Genomic DNA, 24,514 nt, shown 5'->3' on the forward strand with positions numbered 1-24,514 from the left:
TCCAATCAGCTCTCTGCCTTTTGAGCTCCCATCCAATCAGTGGAAAGAGGCAGGAACTGTAAACGTGTCATTGCCAAGAACCAACTCTAGTTGAATACAATAGGGAGTGCAAAGTGACTCCTTGTAAATATACCGATTTCTGACATTTGTCAGGAGTAAAAAGAAAAAAAAACATTGCAACGTTGAAACAGTGTTTTGGGTTACTACCTAGTGTTGAAGCTGGGAAATGCAACAAAATGTATTCTGAACTCAAGCCATTTATGTGGGCCATTTTCAATTATTTTATTTATTTTTCATCTATTTCCACTAGGCACAACTAAGAATCTGAGTGTTTTGTTTATACAAGCAGATGTCACTTCTTTTGACCTTTTTGGGGGCGATTTTACAGCGTTGTATTGATGTGGTCGCGATGGCTGCGCTGGTTTCATCAATCACCGCAGCAAATGCACCTTGTTCCAGGTCACGTGATAGGAGGCGGGCGGGATAGGAGCAACTTGCTTGCTGGCAGACACGCACCCGTCCGTCCGTCCGTCCCTAATATCCGCCCTGCTTGCCGGTACCCTTTCTTCCATCTCAGCCTAAAGTCTGCGGGACCTCCTCGAGTGTCACCCCCTAAAAGAAGCCCCCCAGTCCCCTGCGGAATGAGTTTTCTCAAGTGGAGACGCAGCGTGAAGATCAACGACGGCAACAAGTGAGTCCGGACGCGATCGCGCTTTAAAGTGTCGCCAAATGAGGATTTTTTTTCAAACGGTGGCCACGTAGAGTTGGATATAGCATGGTTCAAAGTGAAGGCTACGTTGTATTTACGTTAAGTTATGTGTTTTGTGTCCTGATCTGAGTTTTTCCGTGTTTTGTCAGCAACGACCGCCTGTTGGACGACATTGTAGTGTCTAAAGTGGTCAGGCGGGCATACTGTGGCTACTTTTATATATTCGGCACGACTAAATACATCTACGAAGCTAAATGTTTGGCTTAAAATATATTTTTTTAAAGAAAACATTTTCTGGTGCTTTATTTGTGTTCAGGAAGTAAATCTGTCAATCATTCGAATGACATTAGGCAGTCAAAATTTGAGCCTTCCATTTAACCCTTTAAACGCCACTCATTGGTTGCCATTGACAGGGATGGACGTCCATTTGAAATGGAAAGATGATTTTCTTTATGCCATTAACCATGCTAAACGTCTGATCCATTTTGTCCAGTCAAAATAGATTGGACGTCTAGCGCCGTCAATCACACACACAAAATCATCAGGACCCGTATCCAGTGTATTTATAATCATTTTGTTATTTATTTATTAGACAAAAAATGTTGTCCGAAAATGGTGATCCAACTGCTTCCCATTGACCGCTTTTTTCGTGAATGTGACCCAAAAAAAAGGTTTCTTCTAGTTGCGCTGTGGTTTTCTTGGTGTTGCAAGATCTGTCAACCCAACATGCACTTTGACCTTTTCACAGGAATGTCGTAAAGACGCAAACTGTCCCCGATGGCCCGGACTCCCCAAGCAGGTACTTCCAATCCGACCCCCCGAGGGGTTCTCGACATTTTTCTAAAGAGAAAATAAAATAGCATAATAAATCATTTACTGCTTTGAGATCACTGTTGTTAGGGGCAACCATTGACTTAAGGATGTACTTTTTAGTACTTTAGTAATTTTTTTTTTTTTTATGCAACAGGCTATCCGTCATAAACACACCAAATTTGGATCCTATCATCAATGACTTCAAGTAAGGGGATTTAACATTTTTTATAACTCACAATAATCCAATACACTAAATGTGTCAAATTCATTAAATATATAATTCTGTCAATCATTAAAAAAAATTCTGAAGAGAAATTTACCGTCATTAGATAATATTTTTTCCCTGTGAGGTTGTCTTTAAAATTGACCTCAATTGGTATTACATTTTATTCCAAGTGGTTTTAAGAATCCTTATTTTAAAGTTAAACATGAGGCAAAAGTCAATTTCATTATAATTTGGTTTTAGGAATAAAAATAAATCCTAATATACCTCAAAAAGGAAAAGTTAAGTTTGATTTCTGGCTGTAACTTCCACCCAATTGTTCTTGAAGGCCACTTGAGCCGTAGACGTGAACCCCAGCTGTAATGTGAGCGTCCACCTGCTAAACAAGTCCCACAATTGGTTTCTCTTGAGCAATTGTTGTTCTCTAGGATGGATTTCATCCCTGGAGATGGATTTATCTAATGTTCTCCTTCTTCTTTTTTAGTTTGGAGTTACAAAACAACAACAAAGATGGCCCGGAACAAGCGAATCCTTCCAACGGGTAAGACCAGTCAGTGGACTTCTCTGTATCGCCATGGCAACACTTTCCGAGAGCAACGTGACTCTGAATTATAGTGGCTTGTGACACGCTGATGTCAGCAGAAGGTCATCAGCCGAATGGGAACGCATGCTTTTGTTAAAAGTAAAAAAAAAACTAAATAATTTAAATCAGGAAGTTGAGATTTGGAAAGTGTCCTTTTTTATATTATTTATAACAAATGACAACCAGTTTTACCCTTAAATGCCATTTAAGTTTGTTTGTGATGGATTAGCAACATCTTAACAATGTTGTCAAAAGAATTCAAAGACTTTTTGTACTTTAAAAGTGGTAAAATGACAGAAAAAAAACACACTTTCATATATTTTTACTTTTCAATTCTGAGAATGGCTCTCAAGAAATAACATTATAAAATGTCAATTGTTTATGGCTCTCTCTCTCTCTCTCTCTCTCTCTCTCTCTCTCTCTCTCTCTCTCTCTCTCTCTCTCTCTCTCTCTCTCTCTCTCTCTCTCTCTCTCTCTCTCTCTCTGTCAAAAAGGTTCCCAAACCCTTATTTAGGGTGTTTACGATTTTATGAGCGTTCCCTCAAATTGAGCTGTTTGTTGAACAGATGACGTCACTGATAAGATGTCCCCTTGTTTGATGTGTGATAGTCATCCCAATCTTGTTATGGGCTTGCTGGAGCTGCTGACTGCTTCTTCCTCCTCTTCCTCCTCCTCCTCCTCCTGCTCCTCCTCCTCCCATCCCTCATTCCCCGCCTCCTCTCACGCCAGCTGCCCAGCTGCTGCTTCTTTCTGAGGAGGAAAGACACGACACGCCGTCTTATTTAATCCGCCTTTCCTCACACACATGAAAATGTCAGCAGAACAGCCACTGTCGAACGGGTAAGAGACATCAATTAGTCGGCGTGGCTCATCTCCTTAATGCGCGCGGCGCAGCTCAGGCATGTGAACAAACTTGCTGGGATTGTTTTGCCGGGTCGTCTCGTGCCGCAGCACGGAACACCTCATAGAATAGTGGCGAGCGAGCGACGCAGGCAACAGAGGCGAGGCAGGGTCCATAACGGGACGCTATCAACTGGGGATGTTGCGCATAGGTGTGAATGGGAGTGGTTTGTCTTCCTGGCTAATTGAGAAAGATGGGCACAATATCGTGCATGGTGGCTGAGAATGACCAGAAATGAGCTGTGTGTGTACTGCGTGCAGTGTCTTTGTTGTACTTTTCTCACAATGCTGTCAGGAGTTTGGCTACTTGAAGGTTGCTACCAGTTGAGTCGGTTTTTGGACTGCCAAGAAATGACACAACCTTTACCTTTATTGTCTGCTTAATGATAGGATTTCAAATATATGTGGCCTCAGTGTTGGTAGTTAGGTTTGTAATACAATTAAGCAAATCGATATCATCATAAAGTCCTATTGTTGTTAAGTTCAATCAAATAATTACGTTTTATTTTTGAAATCTCAAAGTTATTATTATTATTTTTGTTTTACTTCTTTCTGCGGTGGGACAGATTTGGAGCCCTGGGCCACCACTTTGACACCTGTGGTTTAGACCAATCAAATGAATGCCAAAAAATAATGCAACCAATGAATGGCAATTAATATTTGTATCAATGTAGTCAGTGCTCTGATTACAAATACTCAATGATGTTTTGTTATTATCGTTAATTTTATTTCATTATTCTTTTACTTTTTTAAAATGATTATGAGGGATTGAAACGGTTTATTAATCTTTACTGTACATTTTCTGCGCATCTTTTGGATTGCTGCTACTATTACGATACAATGCACGAGAATTCTTACTTTGTCGGATGAAAATAATTATTTCTTTTTGCATAGTAAACCAAATATTTGATTATCTTGTCCATCCACCATAGCAGGACGTCTAAAAACTCTTTGTTTGAGCAGCTTAATTTGACTGTTTGCCTCCTTGGCCCAAAACAAACATTGAACATCTGGTGGCAGCTGCTGAGAAAAATGAGCTGGGAATTTTATTTTTGTAATGACGTTATTTCTACTTCTTGAATAATGACAGAATGTTTTGATTTCAAGATTAAATATCTACAGATTGGTATTTTTCATACTGATATTGTGCAGCATTTTTGTCTAAAATGGATGCAGTGAGTGTTATCAAACCACAAAGAGACCCTCGGATGGGTGAGAACATTGTCACAAAAAAGACCCCTCATTTTTGGGATTTAGCCTTCGTTTAATTCGGGCAGTCCCACCAGCTGCTGGTCAGATGGTGAGGACAGGAGTCACCCCTATGTCATTAGCTAGTCCATTGCTAGTGTACGTTCCCCTGGCTGTGTGTGTTTGTTTGTTAATTGGTAGGAATGTAAAATTACATTAGTCATCACTATTGCCCAAATTAGTGTTTTTAGCTGACCAGGCTTTTCTATTCTCTTCCGGTGGTCTCATATGTCTTGAATGAGGCGTTTTCTTAAAAACATGACTTTTTTTTCTCCAAAATCACATGATCAGCACATATAAAGCTGTGGTTTGTAAATTCTATTCACAACAGTGGTAATAACAAGCAGGCCTTTAGGTCATATTCATTCATTTTCTCTTATTGCCTATCCTCCCTAATTTAAATGACCTTAATGATGTGTTTAAAAAAAATATATATATATATTTAGTGTTTTATTTTTGATGTCTTTGCAGAAGATAAAGACTATGGGTTATGGCATCCAACAACTCCATTCAATAACATAATATTTTACACCATTAGGAATATTTATAACGTGTTTCCTTAGTTTGAAGTACTAGAATTGTTCCAAAATAGTATGTGTAGTTTACAGTTCATTTTTTAAAGTAACTGTTTCATCTGTCAATGTCAGCCAGTGAGTTCATGCCAAAAGATAGACACGCTTCAGTGTGCAGATGCTTAACGCTAATGAGGGGTTCACATTTCAAACCGAAATGGAGAAATAAAAGTCCCATTTATATGCAATGATGAACCCTGTGATTGCATCCGTGTAGGCGGCAGCAGAGCGGAAGGGAGCATAAAACGGCAACCAATGTATGCTCCTCACATGACAGTCATGTGCATGTGGCGACATGATTAGTAGAGACTTTGAAAAATAGTCACATTTCACTTCAGCATAGACATTAAGACCAAACTTATTTTGGTTGCAAATTAGAAGGACTGATCTTTATATTTCTAGCGAAATGCCCAGTTTTGGTGAGTCACTGTTTGTTTACTGTTTTTTGCCCACGCAGGTGCTCAAGGTCAGACTTGTCATTGGATCTCAAAGACTGCATGGCCGCCTTGGATCTTTTCCTCCAGAATGACTTTGAGGAAGCACAGGCCCGCCTGAGACCCAGGTAGGAGTGAGAGTGCACACTGCAGCAAGAGCAAACTGCAACAACAGCTTTTTATCCCACGTGATAAGCCACGCGCTCTCCCGCACGTGTTTTGCACTGATAAAGAAGACCTCCTTTATTTGTCCCCGGAGGAAATTCAATTAATTGTGCATGCTGCTTACAATGGTCAGATTGAAAAAAGCACAACAAGGGCCTCCTTTGCACTGCTCATAATAAGTAAGACACATGAACTAGCACACTGTGGAAATTGCTATGCGAGAGAGATGTTTGCAACACCTGTTGCCTCCTCCACTAAGCTATTCCTCACTTCTTTTCTACTCCATCATTAGAGTCTTGGTGATGCTACTGCCAATTGTTCACTCTGTCTTCTCTCATTTTCTTTTTGTGGGTGCTGGTTTGAGTTGACAATGCCATGTTATCATTGGACAGACATTGTTTTTAGAAGTGCAAATCACCACCTTCGTGAAGATTGAGATTGAGTCTTTGATTACAAATATTAAGTCTGTCCCAATTCAATTGTGATTCAATTTAATGGCCTAAAATCATGTGGTATATCTTCAAAGAACCACCATCATTGTTTTTCCTGTCTCTGTTTTTTTTTTTAGACGTGTTTAATAACTTTAATACTCCTTTTAACTTCTCACACTCATTATCAGCCAAAAAAAATCATTGTATGTGTATATATATATATATTTTTTTTACATAAACAGCCAGAGCTAAACAACCTTTTCTAGCAGTCGTAATTATAAGGCGGATCCAATCTCAACGTCTTGAAGTAACATGGCTGTGAAGTGTTTAGAATTCTTCCCCGTTCTCACCAGCAACGTAACTGGCCTCGCAACTACTCCCTAAAAGCTTTCTTATTGGACTCGTGTCAGTGTTGCACCACTCATAATCTCATTGGCTGCCATTGGCGGCGGGAGACGTAAAATCCAATTTAACCGGGAGGGACGGATAGAAGGATAAAAACACATCCAACCTTGGGGGCCCTCAGATTTCCTATAGTGATTGTTTTAAAGATGTTTTTTCTTCGACCTTTTGAAACATGCCTATATGAAAGTTCACTTTCTTAGGGTGTGGATAAATAACAATGAAATGTTTGCGCGGAAAAATCAGTAGCTTAATAGGTTTGTGTTTGGATATCATTTGGTATGTCCAAAGTTTAACCTAGCCCTCAAATGACTGACTTTTGTGTTCTCTTTTTTCTTTGTTCAACTAAATTCTTTCTATCTGTAATCATCTTTTGATAATGCTTAACAACTGGTACAACCAGTAGAACTATGATGAATGACGTCAAGGCCTCCTCAGTTTTTACGGACAAACTTTTTAGGCCATCTGCCCCAGGAATAAATTGTGTTTATATTTGGGTTGTGGTACGGCTATGGCAGTTTAATCTCGCGTATACATTCTTAATAATCAGCGTGTGAGACACCTCCCCTTTCACTTTGTTAATTTTGACTTCATTTTGACAGAATTAAAGACAGCATGTATCATGCCCTGACCTACGCCACCTTCCTAGAAATGCAGGCCATGATGACCTTTGAACCCCAACACATCCTGGATGCAGGAAACACCATGAAAGATGCACAAGCTATTTGTCAGCGGTGAGACTTTGCCTTTATTGTACATGTTCATTTTCTATATTTCATTAACAATCAACAACGGTGAAGCAACCACAAGATTTCTGGTTTTGAAAAATATTCGAAATAATCTGTTTAGCCCAGTTTGTTCATAACTATATAACATATATTTGAGAGAATCCCAAGTGAAGAAATTGTATATATTTATTATATATTTTCCATCAGAAATCCCTTGTGTGTGCATAGATGTGATTGTTTGTTCTCCTCGTCAGGCACCGAAAGAAATCCAGCTTCTCCAAAGGGTTCACAGAAGGTGTGTGCGTTTGTTTTTTTGTTCTTTGTTCAATATTATAAGGAAAAAAAACGACACTTTTCACTCCAGACGAGATACATGCAGAAGTCTGTTATGCCGAGTGTCTCCTGCAGAGGGCAGCTCTCACCTTCCTTCAGGTTAGTAAGGGCTGCCTCTATTTTAATGTTTCCTCCAATTATCAGTGATGATCACATAACCATGATTATCTTGTCTACTTAGGATGAAAATATGATCAGTTTTATCAAAGGAGGAATCAAAGTGCGAAATAGCTACCAGACATACAAGTAAGCAAGTCAAACTGCCTCAACATTTTGTAAATATGTAATCCCCCCCCCCACTGATGTGACTTGCTTTAATACTCAGAGAACTACACAAAGTCCTCGAATCCGCTGGGTACACTCACGGCGAAAATCATTGTCATTTTGAGGGTGGAGTCAAATTGGGAATTGGAGCCTTTAATCTGGTAAGAAGGTAAAATGTCTTTTTTAAAAGGAAAGACAACACTTTTATCATTTTTGCCACCAGAAAGTGTGGTAGACATTTTATTGTCAGTGTCAGTTTTTAGAATAAATGCAATACTAATGTGACTCCTAGCCCCCAAATTGTAATATTACATCCACAAGTTCAATTTTCTAGATCTACCAATCTGATCTTGCATTTTTTCGGCCTCTCGTCCTATTATAGATGATCTCCATGCTGCCCACACGCATGCTCAAGTTGTTGGAATTTGTCGGCTTTTCGGGTAATAAGGTAAGCTCCTGTCATTTTTTTTTTTGCATAGAAAAAGTGTTTTTTTTTAATTGAAATATTGCATGTACTTATATGCAGGAATTTGCTCTCCACGAGCTTCAGGAGGGTTGTACAGAAAGCACATTTCGGTCCTTTTTATGTAACATGTTGCTGCTTTGCTATCATACCTTCATGAGCTTTATACTAGGCAAGTAAACATACACACAAAAAATGGACACAAATGGTTGGGAAATCACTCATTTTCTGCTATTTCATATTATTTGTGACCTGCAGGCACTGGAGAAGGAGATGTGGAAGATGCGGAAAAACTACTGGAGCCGTATCTTAAGAGATATCCTAAGGTGGCTGAGTGTTTTTTGTTTTTCTTCGTTTTTTTGTGACATGGTTTAGAAAAATGGTTTTTCATCTCATAGGGATCGATCTTTTTGTTCTTCGCTGGTCGAATCGAGGAGATCAAAGGCAATCTGGATGCAGTAAGACAGACATTTTTTTGATGGATCCAAAAACATAAGTCACACTAAATTTTGGTATATGTGTTTATTTCTAAGGCTATAAAACGTTTTGAGGAGTGCTGCGAGGCTCAGCAGCAATGGAAACAGTTCCATCACATGTGCTACTGGGAGCTCATGTGGTGCTTCACCTATCAGCGACATTGGAAGATGGCATACTTTTATGCTGACTTGCTCAGCAAAGAGAACTCTTGGTCTAAGGTAGGGGTTCCTCAATGCACAGTTGTGTGTTCTTGTGCTACATCTTTCAAGAACATGCTTTTCCAATAATGCCAAGAATGGAAATTGGCTGGAAAAGGCACCAACTACAACACTTATTAGGATTTGACACCAAAAGTTTTATGAAAAAGTCTGGAATGTGGCCGGTCACACATGCTCTTTTAAGACTTCAGAGGATGACAGGAAGCTTTCACAAACCTGTTCCACTGTCTCTGTTGTCTCAAAATTATTGGCCTATGAAATGGGGTCAAACATTTTGGAACACACTTTATTAATGAAAAAATGTGCCTTAAAAGGGTAAAAGTTTGCTTTTGCTAAATTATCGGCTCTCATTTTGCCATGTTACACTGAAAATGCCTGATTATGTCTATTCTTGGACGCTAAGCAGGGTCAGGTCTGGTTAGTACTTGGATGGGAGACAGCCTGGGAATACAACATCAAGACTTAGGGTGAGTCTCCTCCGGTGGCGGGGGTGACACACCCACAGTCTTGATGCCCATGCTCAGTTCTAAAGGAAGTATTACAGTAATCCCTCAAATATCGTGGTTAATGTAGACTTTGGAAATGGGGACTAGGGTACTTTTGAAATGAATTCTATAAAGGAACTGTCCGTTCCTTCCATATTCTTTCATTGAGTCTAAAAACTATCATGCAAGCATTGCTGAGCAAGGAAAGCCTCGGGACCTCAATTTTCTTCTTATGGCTTCCCTCGTCATTCTGTTAAAAAAAATGGCTTATGTGAGATTGCAGCACTAACCATTATTTTCCACCCTCAGGCCACCTATGCGTATATGAAAGCAGCCTACCTCAGCATGCTGACAGAGGATGATTGCCTAACCTTCGGGGAAACTGCGCTCACTCTCTTCAGGTTGTCCAAGAGTTTTATTTTTATTTTTTATAAAATTTTCTCATTTGAAGTGAAACGGGAATCATTAACTGTGCTACCGCTATTAAGAAGGGCCATCGTAATGTCGTTATCGAGGTAACACCTGTGCTTTGTAGTGGGAAATGAAACAGTTATGTTGTTTTAAATGTTATTTCCAAAAGTTAAACCATCTATTTTATACAATTCGAGATTTTGGGGAAAGTATTATATTTCTTCAAACATCCTCCCACAGTTGCAAGACACAGCAATGAAAGAGTACTGCACTCCAACCCCCAAGAAAATAATTTAAATGTTATTTAACAGTTTCATATTAGATTTATTTTGGATATTTGGTGGTAGGATGATTAAAAAAATGCTTTTTAGGGGTTACTCTAGACTTTTTTCCCTATTCGTGAGAAATGTTTTCTCCTAGGTTTACTTTTTCTAGCTGGACAAGTCAATTTGCTTAGTAACTTCATGTTTTAGCATTTTGTATCTGTATTATTTATGATTTTTAAATGAATACAATGCCCCATATGCTATATATTGCAGGCAAGTGCAAGGTCTAAAGCAGAAAATTGCCGGCAAGTCCTTACCCACTGAGAAGTTTGCCATCAGGAAAGCACGTCGCTACCTCACAGAAAACCACATTCCTCTGCCTGTCCCTCCCCTGGTAAGTGCTGCTTCTGTGTTTGAACATCAAAATAGACATCATTTGACACTTAAACCAACATCTTAATCGGTTAATCGAGATAAAGAAAACATGAGATCAATGTTCCCTCTCATTTTTCGTTGGTCTGGGCAGAAAGACAGCATCATCATCATTGCTCGCGATGGGCACACCAGTATCACACCTGCCATAATTTTTCATGTAAAACATGCTCTAAAACACGAAAAACATAAAAGTGGACAGACGACCTGCCACTGACTGCCGCGTAAACGGCGCCATCATGGGGAAAGGGGTAAAAAAAAAAAGTTTGGATTTTATTTACTGCGCGCATTATTGATTTCTGCTGCGCAAAGAAGACGAGAGTATTGTGCAATTCCGCACGCGCACAGCTTAGAGGGAACATTGCATGAGATCCAAACTTCCATAATTAAGACTGACTTCATGTTCAGGAGATGATGTACATTTGGAACGGCTACACCATCATCGGCAAGCAAAAAGAGCTGACCGAAAACATGCTGAAGACACTGGACGAGGCGCAGGCGAAACTCGAAAGCCTGGAAAGTACGAGGAATCGGAATCCGTCGGAAGTTTGATCTCTTTTGACAGCGTTCAAATAGATGAAAATGCTCCTTCTCAGTTTCGATTTCAATTTGGTGCTTTGTCAGGGTCGGAGTTCTCATTTGATGACCACTGTCTGCTCAGCTTGCTGAAGGGACTGTGTCTTAAGCACCTGGGGCATAACGATGAGGCCGAACACTACTTTACTCTTGTCCTCTGCAAGTAAGCCTTATGCAGACAATTATTAACGTACACATATAATGTATTAGTTCTTTCTATAGTGATTAATAATGAATCTCATTCATTTTTTCTACAGTGAAACCCAGATCAAGTATGACCACTACCTCGTCCCCAATGCAATGCTGGAGCACAGTTTGTTATGTCTGGATCAAGGTCGCAACGAGGAAGCTGTGAAACTATTAGAAGCAGCAAAGTAAGTAGTTTTGCATTACAAGATGGATCCATTACATACCTGTCAACTTGTACCCATACTTTATACCTTTCCTTTGATAATTTTAAATTGTGTGCGCCATATGACAACTTTTGTGCGGGTTATTATTTTTTTTTTAAACATGTTTTTTTATGTAAGGAAACAATCCCATTTGAACCATTTTGGCTCTAATTCGGATCATCCTGGTCACTGGTGGCAGCCGAAAACTTCATCGTCGACTGCTAATATTGTCATGCTTTGCGCATAAAGAAATGTTATCTGCCATAAGAACTAAACCAGGTGTTTCTATGAAAATGTCACTCAGTTTTATACACTAACTTAAAAATGATTTGTCTGCAGGCAAAATTACAAAAACTACTCCATGGAATCCCGAACTCACTTCCGTATTCAAGCCGCCCTCCACAAAGCCAAGGGTGCCAGACAAAACGGAGTCTCCGTGCCCTTAAGCCCATAAAGATGGAGGACAGCACAGCTGGGATTCCACGTCTGCATTTTCCCATAATGCAACACTCGGCTCTAGCCTGCAATGGCCAAATTTTGGCGGAAGAGGAATCTTTGGCATTTTTTTTGTTTTAGATTTTAATCCGTCTCCTTTTAACGGTAAACACCGCTGATGGCGCGCCAACGTGGCACTGATGGCGATGTTGCGTTCACTTGCTGACCTTAACTTCCTCCTCCATTGATTGGAAGTCCAGGTATGTCTGAGCATGTGCCTTTTAATAACAGCTGCTACTATTACAGTCTTCCCTCAATTATTGCGAATTCACTTCTTTGCTATTTTTTCCTGCTATTAATTATTTTAAAAATATATATTATATGAATGTATATATCGGTTCATAAAAATGTGAAAATCCACGCTGAAACTTGTAAGCCACTCTTGCTATTAGGACTCAGCACTGAAGAAAAAAATAAAATAAAAATACATACTAAAGGTAGTTAGAATCTTCTTGGCGATTTTTCGTTTATCGCGGCCATATCTGGTCTACTTTAACCGTGATACTCGAGGGATTACTGTACTGGGGGGAAAAAAACAATATTGGTCTATGCAGGGTTGAGGTGGTGGTACTAATGGAGAAGTGTGTATTCAAAGGAATTAGCTATTTTCCTGTGTTTATTTGATATAAGGTGGGGGAGAGTAGGGTTGCCAGTGACATTTTTTACTTTCCTGAATATATTACTATTATCCCATCTTATAATACTGATTTATGAACTAAGAAAACTGATTTTCTTACGAGAAAGCTTAACATGTTGGGTTGGAATTAGCATCCTTTTCAGTTTTCATCTCTTATTTCTCTTTAGTAATTTATTATCATCCAAAGACATGTTGGGTTTGTAATTCAACACTATGGGGTATTCTTTTATTTGAAAAGGATTAAAAATGTTAATTGATTTTAAGTGATTTTAGTTTGGTACTTTAATAATAAGTAACATTGACAAAAATACATTTAAACACTGCTGTTGAATTTGAACAGGTTTCCAATTTTACATCATGTGTGACAATCAACCCCAATGCATCTACTTGGTTAAAAGCTCAACTAAAGGTTTGCTGGAGAATATGAATCAAAACTGTAGTTCCCCTCATACTTTTGAATTGGATATATAGAACGAACAACAATTTTCACAGTAAAACACCATTCTTTGTACTTTTTCATCTTTTGCATTTTTGGCAGAACACCAGGGAAAATGTACAATACAGTACTGTAATTAGTAGCATTAAGACAGAATATATATGGTTTCATTTATCTAAATTGGAATTGTCTTAATTGTTGCAAAGTCAAACTATTCGTGTTTGCGAGCAAGGTTTGGTGTCCAAGATTGTGATGAGGCTTCTGTTAAATGTAACATTCCAATAACAACTTGTTTAGCATCTTACATTATGTTGTATTTTTTCCTTTTGATTTTACCTGGACATTTAAACATCAAACATTGTGGCATTGTGATATTTACATCCTGCAAATAGGAATGTGCAAGGTATAATGACATTTCTGTAAATACTAAATGTTTTTATTGTAATTTAAAATGGAATTATGAAAATAAAATGTCCATTAAAAATATAGGTATCATTATTTTTATTATTACTATAAACCTTGTTGTACCATTCAAAATCCGACTTAAATTTGACCTCGTTTTACACATCTGTCCTTCTCACTTCTCATTCTCGTTTCATTTCAAACTATTATATTAAAAAAAGAAAGGAAAAAATGTCGAGGGCGTTCCCTAAACTGACGTCACATTGTTGACACGGAAGTGAGACCGGAAAAGATATTGGGGAAAAATGAGTTTTCGTTGACTGGTATGCTTTGTTTTGCTTGTAATATTGTAATAATTGCGATGTACTGAAGTGGTGAATAATAAAACAATATTGGGACTAAAAGATGTGTTAATATGCTGAATATGTCCCCGCCTCAAACGGTGATGTTAAGATTCCAAGCTTTTGTTTATGTTTGCGGAGAATAACATTGTCGATATTCCAATTGGCTGCAAACATTGGCTGCGTGGACATTCTCTGACGCCGATTGGCTGTTATTTTCAGTGGGCGGGGTTTTATGTTGCTACAGCTACCCGTCTTTTTGGTCGATGTTGAGTGCGACTGAAAACTGGAAAGTCCCTGACGTAATCTACAAGCGGAGGGTTTCCGGGAGAAACGGCCCTGATCTTAAATCATGGCTCTTTTTTAGCCCATTTTATCTACATGGATCAAAGGAGACGGCTTTGTGTGCATATTTATTTATCTTAAAAGCGAGCGTCACAGGCTAGCTAGTCAAGACGAGCTAGCTCTTTGTATGGCAAGCGACTAGCTGGAGGGGGATGTTGTGTTGTTGAGCCGTAGGCAGCCCTCCTGTCGTCTGGGTGAGAACAGACGTCATCCGTTCGTCTTGCAACGACGCCGTCACTCTTAAAAAACAAACAAACCAACAGAAAACAACAACATCTCCTTGAAACAAGTAGTGCTGTGAAATATTGGCTTTGTTACGTAAGGGAAACGACGCCGAGAGTAAACGAGAGATCCAGAAGTGAGTGGGTTCGGACGAAGATGGGCAACTGCCTCAAGTCGCCAACTTCGGACGACATGTCTTTGCTCCACGAATCTCAATCGGATCGGGCCAGCTACGGAGACGGAGTGGACCCCGACCTGGAGCCGCCGCCCCCTTATCAGGTAACTTCTCAAGGAGACCTCCGCGTGCAAATAAGGTACCAAACACCGATCCTAATCGGCTTCGAATATGTATGTCATCGTACTGCCTATGACGTTTATGAATAGTGGTCCACAACACAATTTAATAATAATTCTTAAACTATCACAATGGGTAATATGTAACCAGACAATCAAAACTGTTCTCACAAACAATGAGGGTTATAGTAAATATTTAGCAATTAATGTGTACAAAGTGCAAATAATAAAAGATTAAATAAAACAATCATGTTTGGAAAACATTGAAATATATAATCTGGCAATTTGTGTTGTTATTGGTAAAGCTCATGTATTTCTGTCGCACATCCCCACACTATTTATTTAAATTGTGTCACACAACATAAAATTCAGCCAAAAAAACACAGATAAATCAAGAAATACATTTTGGTATTTGAAAAAAAACCTTAACATCTTAACCATATTACAATTGTTAGAGAAATAATAAGGACGTGATCTCAATTTGCTCACTAATGTTCTTACTCAGTATGAAATTTGGGTTTATTTAGTTAGGCCTTTGCATTGTGAGACAATTCCTTTAAAGACGATGAATGAATATTAGTGTCGTTTGTATATGGATGAATACGGAAAAAGCATGAATGAATTTTCCCTTAAACAAGTATCTGATGAGTCTTGCATAAGCTCATGTGCTAGTTACTAGGTTAATATGCTAAGCCTTATCCAAGATTTAAGATAAGTATTTGTATTTAACGGTAGAGTAAACTAGCTTAGGACAAACCCAGTTGCTCAAAAGAACGTCTACATTTCAAGACTTTAATTAACCTAAAATGCACATTTTTAAATCATTATCAATGAGCACTACAGTCTTTGTAAATGTGGAATTTCAGATAGAGGTTTACATAATGAAATGGTTAGTGAGTCCTTATAATATGCTTGTTTAATTCTCTTATAGAGTTCTAAATAGGTTTTACAGATCAATGGTGTCGGTAGAATTTCAAAAGAGCCATAACCAACTAGTTAAACACTACATTTATAAATGGCTCATTCAAAACAGCCATATCCAACATCCCTCAATGCTCCCAGTAGACCAAAGCGAGCACAACCTTTCCTGAGCTGGGAACATGGCACTCATTTTTGGCTTGCACAGTTCAGCATAACACGCTTTCTAGAGGCGCCAAGTCCTCATTCGTGCTGTTTCACATTGAATGCGGCTCCTTCTTCAAAGCTTGGCACGCAGCGATTTTTAGTGAATGATCATGTTCCAGTGCCATTCACGGCGGCGCTCATTTTAATCTAGAAAAGCAAATTTGACAGACAAATCCTATGCTCTTTTAACCATTCATAGTTCTCTAATTCTATACTGGTATGTGTAATTCTCATAAAAATTTAAAAAATCATGACAATACCAGTATAGCATGCTAGCAGACTAGAATAATCTGCAGCTCATTCTAGTTTAGTAATAATGGTACCTTGCTTGCTTCTACTGCACTACTTAGATTAGATTAGATAACTTTATTCATCCCTTATTTGGGAAATTCACTGTGGCAGCATCAAGAGGGTGAGAATACACATACAGGAAAAGACATTTTAGACATAAATAAATAAGATTGACGGCACACGGTGATAACAGTACAGAAGTCCTTTGCCTCGCATGCTAGCAGACTGCAAAAATCGGCAACTTGTTGTGATTATGACATTGGACTAATATACAGAGTCTTTAAGAATGTTTGTTATTCAACAATGAAATACACAGATTCACAAAGTCGTTGTGAGCGGTGGGTGAGTCAAATGATGCTTCCCCATTTTCATTCGAATTGACTCATATTTGCCAAGAGCATTCCTGGCACGGAGCGTGAGTGTCTTTCTTTTGTCGAATTGTTTCCTCAGGAGTTAATTTTGGGCATTCGTCATGCAAGGAAGAATGATAGACATTTTAAAAATTGCATTTTCAGGAAGTTAACAGAGTGCAATTAAAGTAAATATAAAACAACCACACCCATCAGACTTTATTTCTCAGGAATTCAATAATCATCATCGAGTGAGCACTTGGGAGTCTCTCTCTCCTTGCCAAAAAGCACATGGGGCTCTTGTCACACAACATAGAGGAAGGTTCTTTGGAAGAAGGACTGTGCTTACTTACAACTTCCTCGCTTGTGAGAACCTGCCAGACTAAGTGGATAATATAGGTCCTCTAAGCAGAACAAACCACTTAGGCAACCAAAATATTTTGCATCCAATTTATTGATGTCAAGTATGTAGACAAGAGTGGTTCATCACAGATAATAGCTGATCTTCTTGATTTTTTTTTTTAGGTTATGTATACTGACGCTCATTTCTGGTCATAAGGGCAAACAGCTGGTGAAAGTAGTGCTGACTCATTGCAGTGGAAGCAGACAAAGACAGATAAGGCTGTTTGCATTAGCATGTGTGACCTGCGATGACTCTTGTGCAAAGAATGGTCTATGTTGGAGCTAGCATAGTATAAAAACTCATTAGTGACACTGCAGTTTTGTCATTTATTGCTTTCATCGGTAATAATGCATGTAATGTGCTCATTTCCACAACATTAAAATGAGGGACAGTGCAACTCCAAAAAAAGAATACAATAAGTGTCTTGGTTGAAGCTGTGCTGGGTGCCAAATGAGTCTTTTGAATTATGGACCGACCTACATAAAACTGAAGGTTGGGCCACCCTACACGCACAGGTATTGACTGGAGATTTGGTTGCTGGGAGTCTTAGAGACAGTCAGCTGACTTGTCACAAGTGTTGCTGTTGTCCGGATAGTGTCACATGCGGCAGGTAGTGAGTGTCTTTTTGTTTTGTTATGACAATATGAGATCAAATAATCCCAGTGTAAACATTCAAGAATTTCATGTTTGCATGCTGATAGTTGGATTGTATTTCCCCTGAAGAATTGCTAAAGTCGTTTTTTATTTTGCTTCTGTCTGCAGTCCAATTTACCAGCCATGCCTGAAATGTTTGGGATTCTTAGACGATAGCTGCCCAAGTTAATTTGTTTCCAGCTACATACCATTTTGGAACGTTAACTATGAGATTGCAAATATTGTAAGTGTGCAGCAGTACAATTATGCATTTCTAAACTCTTGACTTAAGGTTATTTAAAATATACTTTTGGGAAAACACATTAAAACTATTCAGTCTGCAAGGACATTTAGATTGCCATTCTCCGTGTTTTTGGACATCCATCGTTACGTGTGGTAAAGCCACAGCACTTCACCAAAAGCGTGCCCGCTACATGGCAACTATGCCCCCCTTTGCCCAATTCTCTAACCCCCCTCCTTCCAACCCCGCATGTGCTCCCGGTCAAGCCGAAGTTACATAATGAGCCCCTGCCCAGCTGACGCACAGCGAAGGGAGAGGCCTTTGCTAACAATAAAGACTGCTGACCACTGGCACAGCGGACAACACACATATATACACACCCACACGCACACTGTATGGCAGCAACTCCCTCACACATTTGCTCGTTTGGCATCTCTCCATCTTTGGCACGGGTGAAAGGACCCAAGCTGTTGGGCACATTACGCTGACTCATTGTACTCACTCATGTTACTGCACCACATAAATGGACTTTGCAAACTGCATTCAGAATGAATTTCCAAGTACATTAAATGCGTTTTTACTCTATCTTTTTTTTAAAACGAAATTACACCTCCTCTGCAGTCATCATGAAATGAGTGAGTCATTGCTATTTCAAGATATTTCATTTTGGTGCCTTCAAATACAGCATTCACTCATTCTGTAACCCTGACAATTTTATCAAGTCATACTTTGTTGGCCTTTTCTGGTCTCCTTAAAGGCCAATTTTTTATTGTTTTTCAAAATGTTGAACCCTATCCAAAATTGTAGTGAATTGAAATAGTATACCAGAAACATCAAGGGTGGCCCGGCAGACATGTGGTTAAGGCATTTCTTCTCAAATAGTGGGGCGCGCCCCCCCCCCTGGGGGGCGTGGTGCTATACCTGGGGGGGGGGGGGGGGGGATAACCCTGGGGAACAGGATTTTATTTGGCCGTACAAGTATAAAGTGTAATTGCGCATCCACTACAGTAGCTGGCAGTGGTGCTCTCATTTATTTTTTTATTTCAGGCATTGATGCACTTAAAATCTTTTCTGTTGCAGACTTAAAACAAGATTTAATAAAGTTATTCTTTGTAAGTTTGACTATATTTCTTTCTTTTTTCCCTTTTCTTTATTGTTAATAAGGATAAAATGTTGTACTTATAACAATTTTATAAAATGATTTTATTTATAGTCACGGTGGGAAGTGGGAGGGAGGGGCGAATAGTTTTCTTCTTGCTGGGGGGGGGGGGAGGGGGGGGGGCTAACAGAAAATAATTGAGAAGCACTGGGTCAAGGTGTCTGCCTTACAGTTTTGGAATCAAGGGTTCGGTCCCAGGTTGGTCCTTGCTCTATGGAGTTCGCATGATCTCCCCTCGCCTGTGTGGTTTTTCTCTGGCTTCCTCAAACATTCTAAAAACATGCAGGGTAGTCTGGTTGAACACTCTAGATTGCTCCTAGCTATGATTGTGAGCGTGACTGGTTGTCCGTCTCCTTATTGGCTTTTTTACCTTGTGTATGCAGGAGCAGATCCACGTTCCCATCTACCACCCGACACCCAACCAAGCAAGACTAGCCACCCAACTGACCGAAGAGGAGCAGGTGCGCATCGCCCAACGAATCGGACTAATCCAGCACCTTCCCAGGGGTGTTTTTGACCCTGGTCGGGACGGTTCTGAGAAGAAGATCAGAGAGTAAGTTATAATGGAACTGCATTACCCAAACTTTTTCTTCTTTCAAATTTATATTGATTGAACTGGGTAATTTTAGGAGATCATAGAATGTAAAATAATCTCATTTGGGAGGGCTCGTGGCAACTATTCCATGCTAATCCTCCCTGTTGAAACGGATGAAACTTCTGTAACTGTCAATGAAAGGTAAATAAAAGTCAGACGTGTGCATTTTGGTCCACAGGTGCGTCATCTGCATGATGGACTTTGTGTATGGGGATCCCATCAGGTTCCTGCCCTGCATGCACATCTACCACATGGACTGTATCGACGACTGGCTCATGAGGTCCTTCACCTGCCCGTCCTGCATGGAACCGGTGGATGCCGCGTTGCTTTCCTCCTACGAGACCAACTGACAAGCCACTGCACGTCACCACCACTTACACACACACACACACACACACACACACACACACACACACACACACACACACACACACACACACATATGCGTAAACGTGGACCACACTTGATGCAAACACACATACTTAGACTGCATACTCGTGGACATATCCAGGATTAGTAACCATGAGAGTGTTCACAAGTGGACCTGCTGGTCAGGATTGTGATCGGGAGAGTTAGAAATTAAGCTGCCTTTCAAGAAGCAGCGGACTTCTGAAAAAAAAAAAAAGGTGGAGACTTTTTACTGTCACATATTCACACAAAAAGTTTGGGGTATCGGGCTTGCGGGTGAACTTTTAGGATGAATCTGAAATGCATTCTCATCTCTGCAGGTAAGCTTATGTAGTACCTTTCTAAAATGCCAATGCACTTGTCTTACTATTTATTGAATAGTTTTTGAATTGTGAAAAATATATTGATGCATTTGAACCTGTGCGTTTAAAGGTTCAAAGGTCAGGTTAAAGAGAGAGACAACACCTATCAATTACCTTATGTCGATCTACTCAAGCACAGACCCGTGTAATGATGGGTAGTAGTAATGACATCACTAGGAAGACACCAGATTGATTGAAATCTATCCTCTATATTTGTTGGAATAAATACCTGCACCCTTCGTGCCCTCCCCCAAGAACCGGTTTGGACAAACGTGCTTTAAGTGAATTCATTCACTTGGCACCTTTTCAGTGCATCCTAAAATTTTCAAGACCAATATCCCAAACTTTTTCGGGGAGTAGTGTCATTTTGACATGGACTTTGGTGACACACAACATGGCCCGTCTGCCCACCGTGCTGTCTTTCCTCAGACCGCCTAGGATCCTTGCTGAGACCAGATAAAAGAAGTCGTGGGCCTCGAGCTGCCGCCCGTTGCAGTTTTGCGATTAGATTATGACAGAAGCACTCAGTCTTGATCTTCGGTGAGAAATGTCAACTTGATTGTGTTTTTGTAAAGGGCTTCTGTTCGATTTCCCCCCCAGGTGGCGAAAGGAAATGTTACGTGTCAATCAAGCTGATGCCTCCTAATCCAAAGGGCCCAAACTGCCTTTCCCACAGGTTTTCGCGTTGGAGGCATCAAGGTAGAACCAATGTTGACTCGCTACTCCCATTCGGAAAGAACTGATGCATCCGTTTCAGTTCACAGTTAACGATAGTGCTTTCAACACTTGCTTCTATTGTTGATCCAATTCGCTGGTCGAATTACCCACATCACTACCTTACATCGGTTTTTGAAGTATACGAATCAGATATTTTTCCCCTTCTGCAACGCTCTTTGAATCCATGCCAGCCTTTGCAATAGGAGTGAAATTGTCTCTTTTATGATAACAAAAACATTTTAGCGGGATACCAAATACAATATTCCATCCAGGAAACTCAAAGCCCAATCCATAGAAAACTATCTGTTAGCATTTTTAAAAAAATACTTAAAGTAGATTTAAGTTCAATTCAGTGCAAAGGCAGAGAGTATCCAACTACCGAACATAAAATGCCACCTTTGCCCATTCAAATACGCTTGAAATTTGAGTTCTTTTTCTATTTTCTTGCGTAGCACAGTTTCAACCTGGCTGGCCTAGCAGCCCGTTTGGTTTACAAACCCCTCAGTGAAATCATGACAGAATGCATATTTTGTTCTGTAAAAAATCAAACTTGTCTTGTAATAGTAATTCAACTTTCAATATGAAATAAAACTATCACTAAAATGTACTAAAAATATATTTGAAACTATACACAGATTTCAGATCACAACCATAACAGCCTTTATTTGGTCCAGAATTAAGCTAGCAGGGAGGATTCATTGGTTTTTTGGTGCCCCCAGTTATGTGATCCCTAAAACATCGTAGCAAATTAGATAAAAAAATCATTTTAGGGTAACGGAGGCCCGAGTTGCAATACAAGATCACCTTAAGATGGCTCGACTAACCAAAAACACAACAAACATTTAGGGAGGGCAGTTGGATATTTGTGTTGGATTAGGATTAATTTTATGTATAAAATGTTCATGTCTTATTCAGGATCTTGTCTAGCGCTGTTGAGAATAGCAAGCAAAAGGGAAATTGCAAATAGAAGTACAGTACTGTGCACGTGAGCTTGGTTGTTTTACTTGGCTTTATGATTTCATAGGAGCAGACTTAAGTTTTGCTGGGAAAATGAGATAGGAGCGCTGTATGGAAGCAGTAAACTTTACTTAACAATACACAGCAATTGGTAGAATTCCTTTTAATTTTTTAATGGTCAAAGTGAAAAGCCACCTTCAAGTTTACGGTCAAATTAACCCATAATTACACTTAGTGTATTGAAAACAACTTTGCTTTAGAAATGCCTTTTCTGGATTAATGCTAACAATTCCAACTGTTATTGACACCTATAGAAGTCAAATATCTGTGTCAACTGGGAACACTGCCAGTGAATCATAACACTAAACCAAATGAAAATAACCCTGTAGACTGGATATTTCAACATAAGCCAAACATTTAGACACACAATAATCGTAATCCTTGGCGTGTTTGTGTCCCATGTGATAAAACAACCGATAATATTGCATCTCAGCAAGTCTCTGGCAGTACTAATAATGTCCCTTTATTTGTACACATTTACTATACTGCCTATCAATAGAAAAGTTTAATCTTCATTCAATCGGGATGATTATTTTTTAATTGCTATTGAAAAGTCCAAATATCATCTCTATTTTACTTTTTAATGGGGTTTAAATGGGCAAAGATGCTTTGAGATAAGAGTATCATCATGGAATGAATAAACTTATAATTGAAGGCACCACTGTAAAAGTGAAGGCCCGCATGTATTTGCGGTTCCACAATGGTAACGGAAATTCTAGTCATACTGTATGCCACCGTGAAAGAATTGCTAAAACAACATACAGCTTTTTGCACAGTACTGTCTGTATACACCGTGTAATGGATACCCTCAAACTGCCAACCTTATCCAATAAATCTTGAACATTTGGAGCCGTTACAACAATTTGGAGGCGAACTTCATTATTTTTCAGTTATGCCGCTCTTTGTTTATTTCCCCAAAATGACTCCCCGCCACGGACTGGTTAGACCGGAAATTCACTGACAATGAAACAGCTGCACATGAAGTTGCCTCACTTTAGTTTAATTGTTGGTGGTTTGTTATCTTTTATTTTCAGAACCAAACTATCCATTTCTGTATGGTTATGTGAACGGGTTGGGTGTTGTATGTTTGTGTCAGGATCCTTGTTAGATATTTGCCTATACAGAAATATGCAGAGTGCTACAAATGACTACTAAATAGACACTGCAACTGAACACATGCTCAGTGCTCATGTCATTACTTTCAGAGAAAAATGTTTTATGGGGTGAGGAAGACTGAAAAATGCATATTGTATTTAATCGTATATAGCCGCGCCCACGTATAAGCCGCCCCTGAAAATTGTTGAATTTTACAATTTCTCGCTTATAAGCCGCCCCCAATTCACAATTTTTACCTTCATATTCCTGGTTTTAATAGGGACTACAAATGTTTTACTTTGAAGGGAAAACTTTTAGAAAAATCATTGCACGTGCTATTTCTGAGATACTGTATGAATCAAAAGCACATTATTAGGGTCAATGGGGTCATTAGCAGGGATAGGAGAAAATAATGCCACTTTTGGGCTTACCAAACACTTATTTAGTATCCTAAAAAAATATTGTCAAGGATTTCTCATTTATTTTTACTTTAGATTTGGTCTCAGAACATTTGCATTTTCTCAGAAACTGCATATTTTATTCTATTTCAGGCCAATTGTTTCAAATCCAATTGTAGCATGAAACAAAACATTTAGGATTAGGAAAATGTCTATTTGCTAAATGAAGCAAATACATGCCATATTTTATTGCGTCCTTAAAATTCCCAAATTTACTTAGAGTTGGATTACTATTCCTTGCCGTTTGGGAAAACTTGTATGATGATGTCATGTATATAGAAGAGGTAAAAGCTTTTTTTTTGGGTCGCAGGGGTGCTGGAGCCTGTCCTATTTTGGATATTTAACATTGCAAATATTTCAGTTGTATCCACAACAAGCAGAATGGAAGTGCTGATCCAGATCTTCATTCAAGTTTTCCAGTTTGTGAAGAGGAGTTGGAAAAACGGGGTGAGTTCATTTAACTCTTTGCATGGCACTCATTTCATAATAAATACTATGTTCTTATTTCATGTTTTAACTTTTTCATTAAGGAGGAATCTTAGATATTCTCTTTATTCTGAATTGTATTTTTTAGAAAAACATTAAATATTCTTATTCTTTAAAAAAAAACTTTGTATCTAGTGTTTAATTTTCAAATGAAGTGTTTAAAATAACAAGAAATATCTTTATCTTTACTAGACTATCCCAACGTGAGCCCTTTGTAATGGCCACGCCCCTTCTGTCCTCAATTTTACGGCCTCCGCCATGCACATAATATTCTAACTCGTTTACAACGAATAAACGTAAAAAAAAATATTACACCAAATATTGTAGGCCACTTTCTTGTGTTTCTTGATTGATCTTAAACGAAAAGTTAAATTGCAAAGAAAATACGGACTAAAAAACACGCGTTTGTAAATTCTATCTTGTAACCTATTTTGACGTGGAAACTATAAAGTCAATACGATACGACCAATATTTAAA

The 24,514-nt window shown here is 39.0% G+C and overlaps 2 protein-coding genes across 4 annotated transcripts; both read left to right on the plus strand.

Annotated features, from left to right (window-relative positions):
- Positions 1-450: 450 nt before the first annotated feature.
- On the plus strand, positions 451-13,581 carry ttc39a (tetratricopeptide repeat domain 39A). Its single transcript, XM_077718003.1, has 21 exons — positions 451-691; positions 1,458-1,508; positions 1,677-1,727; positions 2,230-2,286; positions 5,506-5,610; positions 7,083-7,214; positions 7,463-7,503; positions 7,573-7,640; positions 7,723-7,787; positions 7,867-7,966; positions 8,188-8,253; positions 8,332-8,440; positions 8,527-8,594; positions 8,667-8,726; positions 8,802-8,963; positions 9,758-9,849; positions 10,399-10,519; positions 10,966-11,077; positions 11,182-11,296; positions 11,391-11,507; positions 11,865-13,581. The coding sequence occupies exons 1-21, from the start codon at positions 642-644 to the stop codon at positions 11,977-11,979; spliced, it is 1,857 nt and encodes a 618-aa protein (XP_077574129.1). The 5' UTR covers positions 451-641; the 3' UTR covers positions 11,980-13,581.
- Positions 13,582-14,067: 486 nt separating this feature from the next.
- Positions 14,068-22,861, plus strand: rnf11b (ring finger protein 11b). Of its 3 annotated transcripts, none has more exons than XM_077718008.1 (4): positions 14,068-14,682; positions 19,283-19,452; positions 19,673-19,870; positions 19,901-22,861. In XM_077718008.1, the coding sequence occupies exons 1-3, from the start codon at positions 14,560-14,562 to the stop codon at positions 19,842-19,844; spliced, it is 465 nt and encodes a 154-aa protein (XP_077574134.1). In that variant the 5' UTR covers positions 14,068-14,559; the 3' UTR covers positions 19,845-19,870; positions 19,901-22,861. The 3 variants fall into 3 exon arrangements, 2 of the variants coding, with proteins under 2 accessions (XP_077574134.1, XP_077574132.1); XR_013326520.1 differs by having other exon boundaries at positions 14,069-14,682; positions 19,673-20,804; positions 20,865-22,861; XM_077718006.1 differs by having other exon boundaries at positions 14,069-14,682; positions 19,673-22,861.
- The last annotated feature ends 1,653 nt before the right edge of the window (positions 22,862-24,514 follow it).

Source organism: Stigmatopora nigra, chromosome 5, assembly GCF_051989575.1.
Source record: "Stigmatopora nigra isolate UIUO_SnigA chromosome 5, RoL_Snig_1.1, whole genome shotgun sequence".
Taxonomy (NCBI): domain Eukaryota; kingdom Metazoa; phylum Chordata; class Actinopteri; order Syngnathiformes; family Syngnathidae; genus Stigmatopora; species Stigmatopora nigra.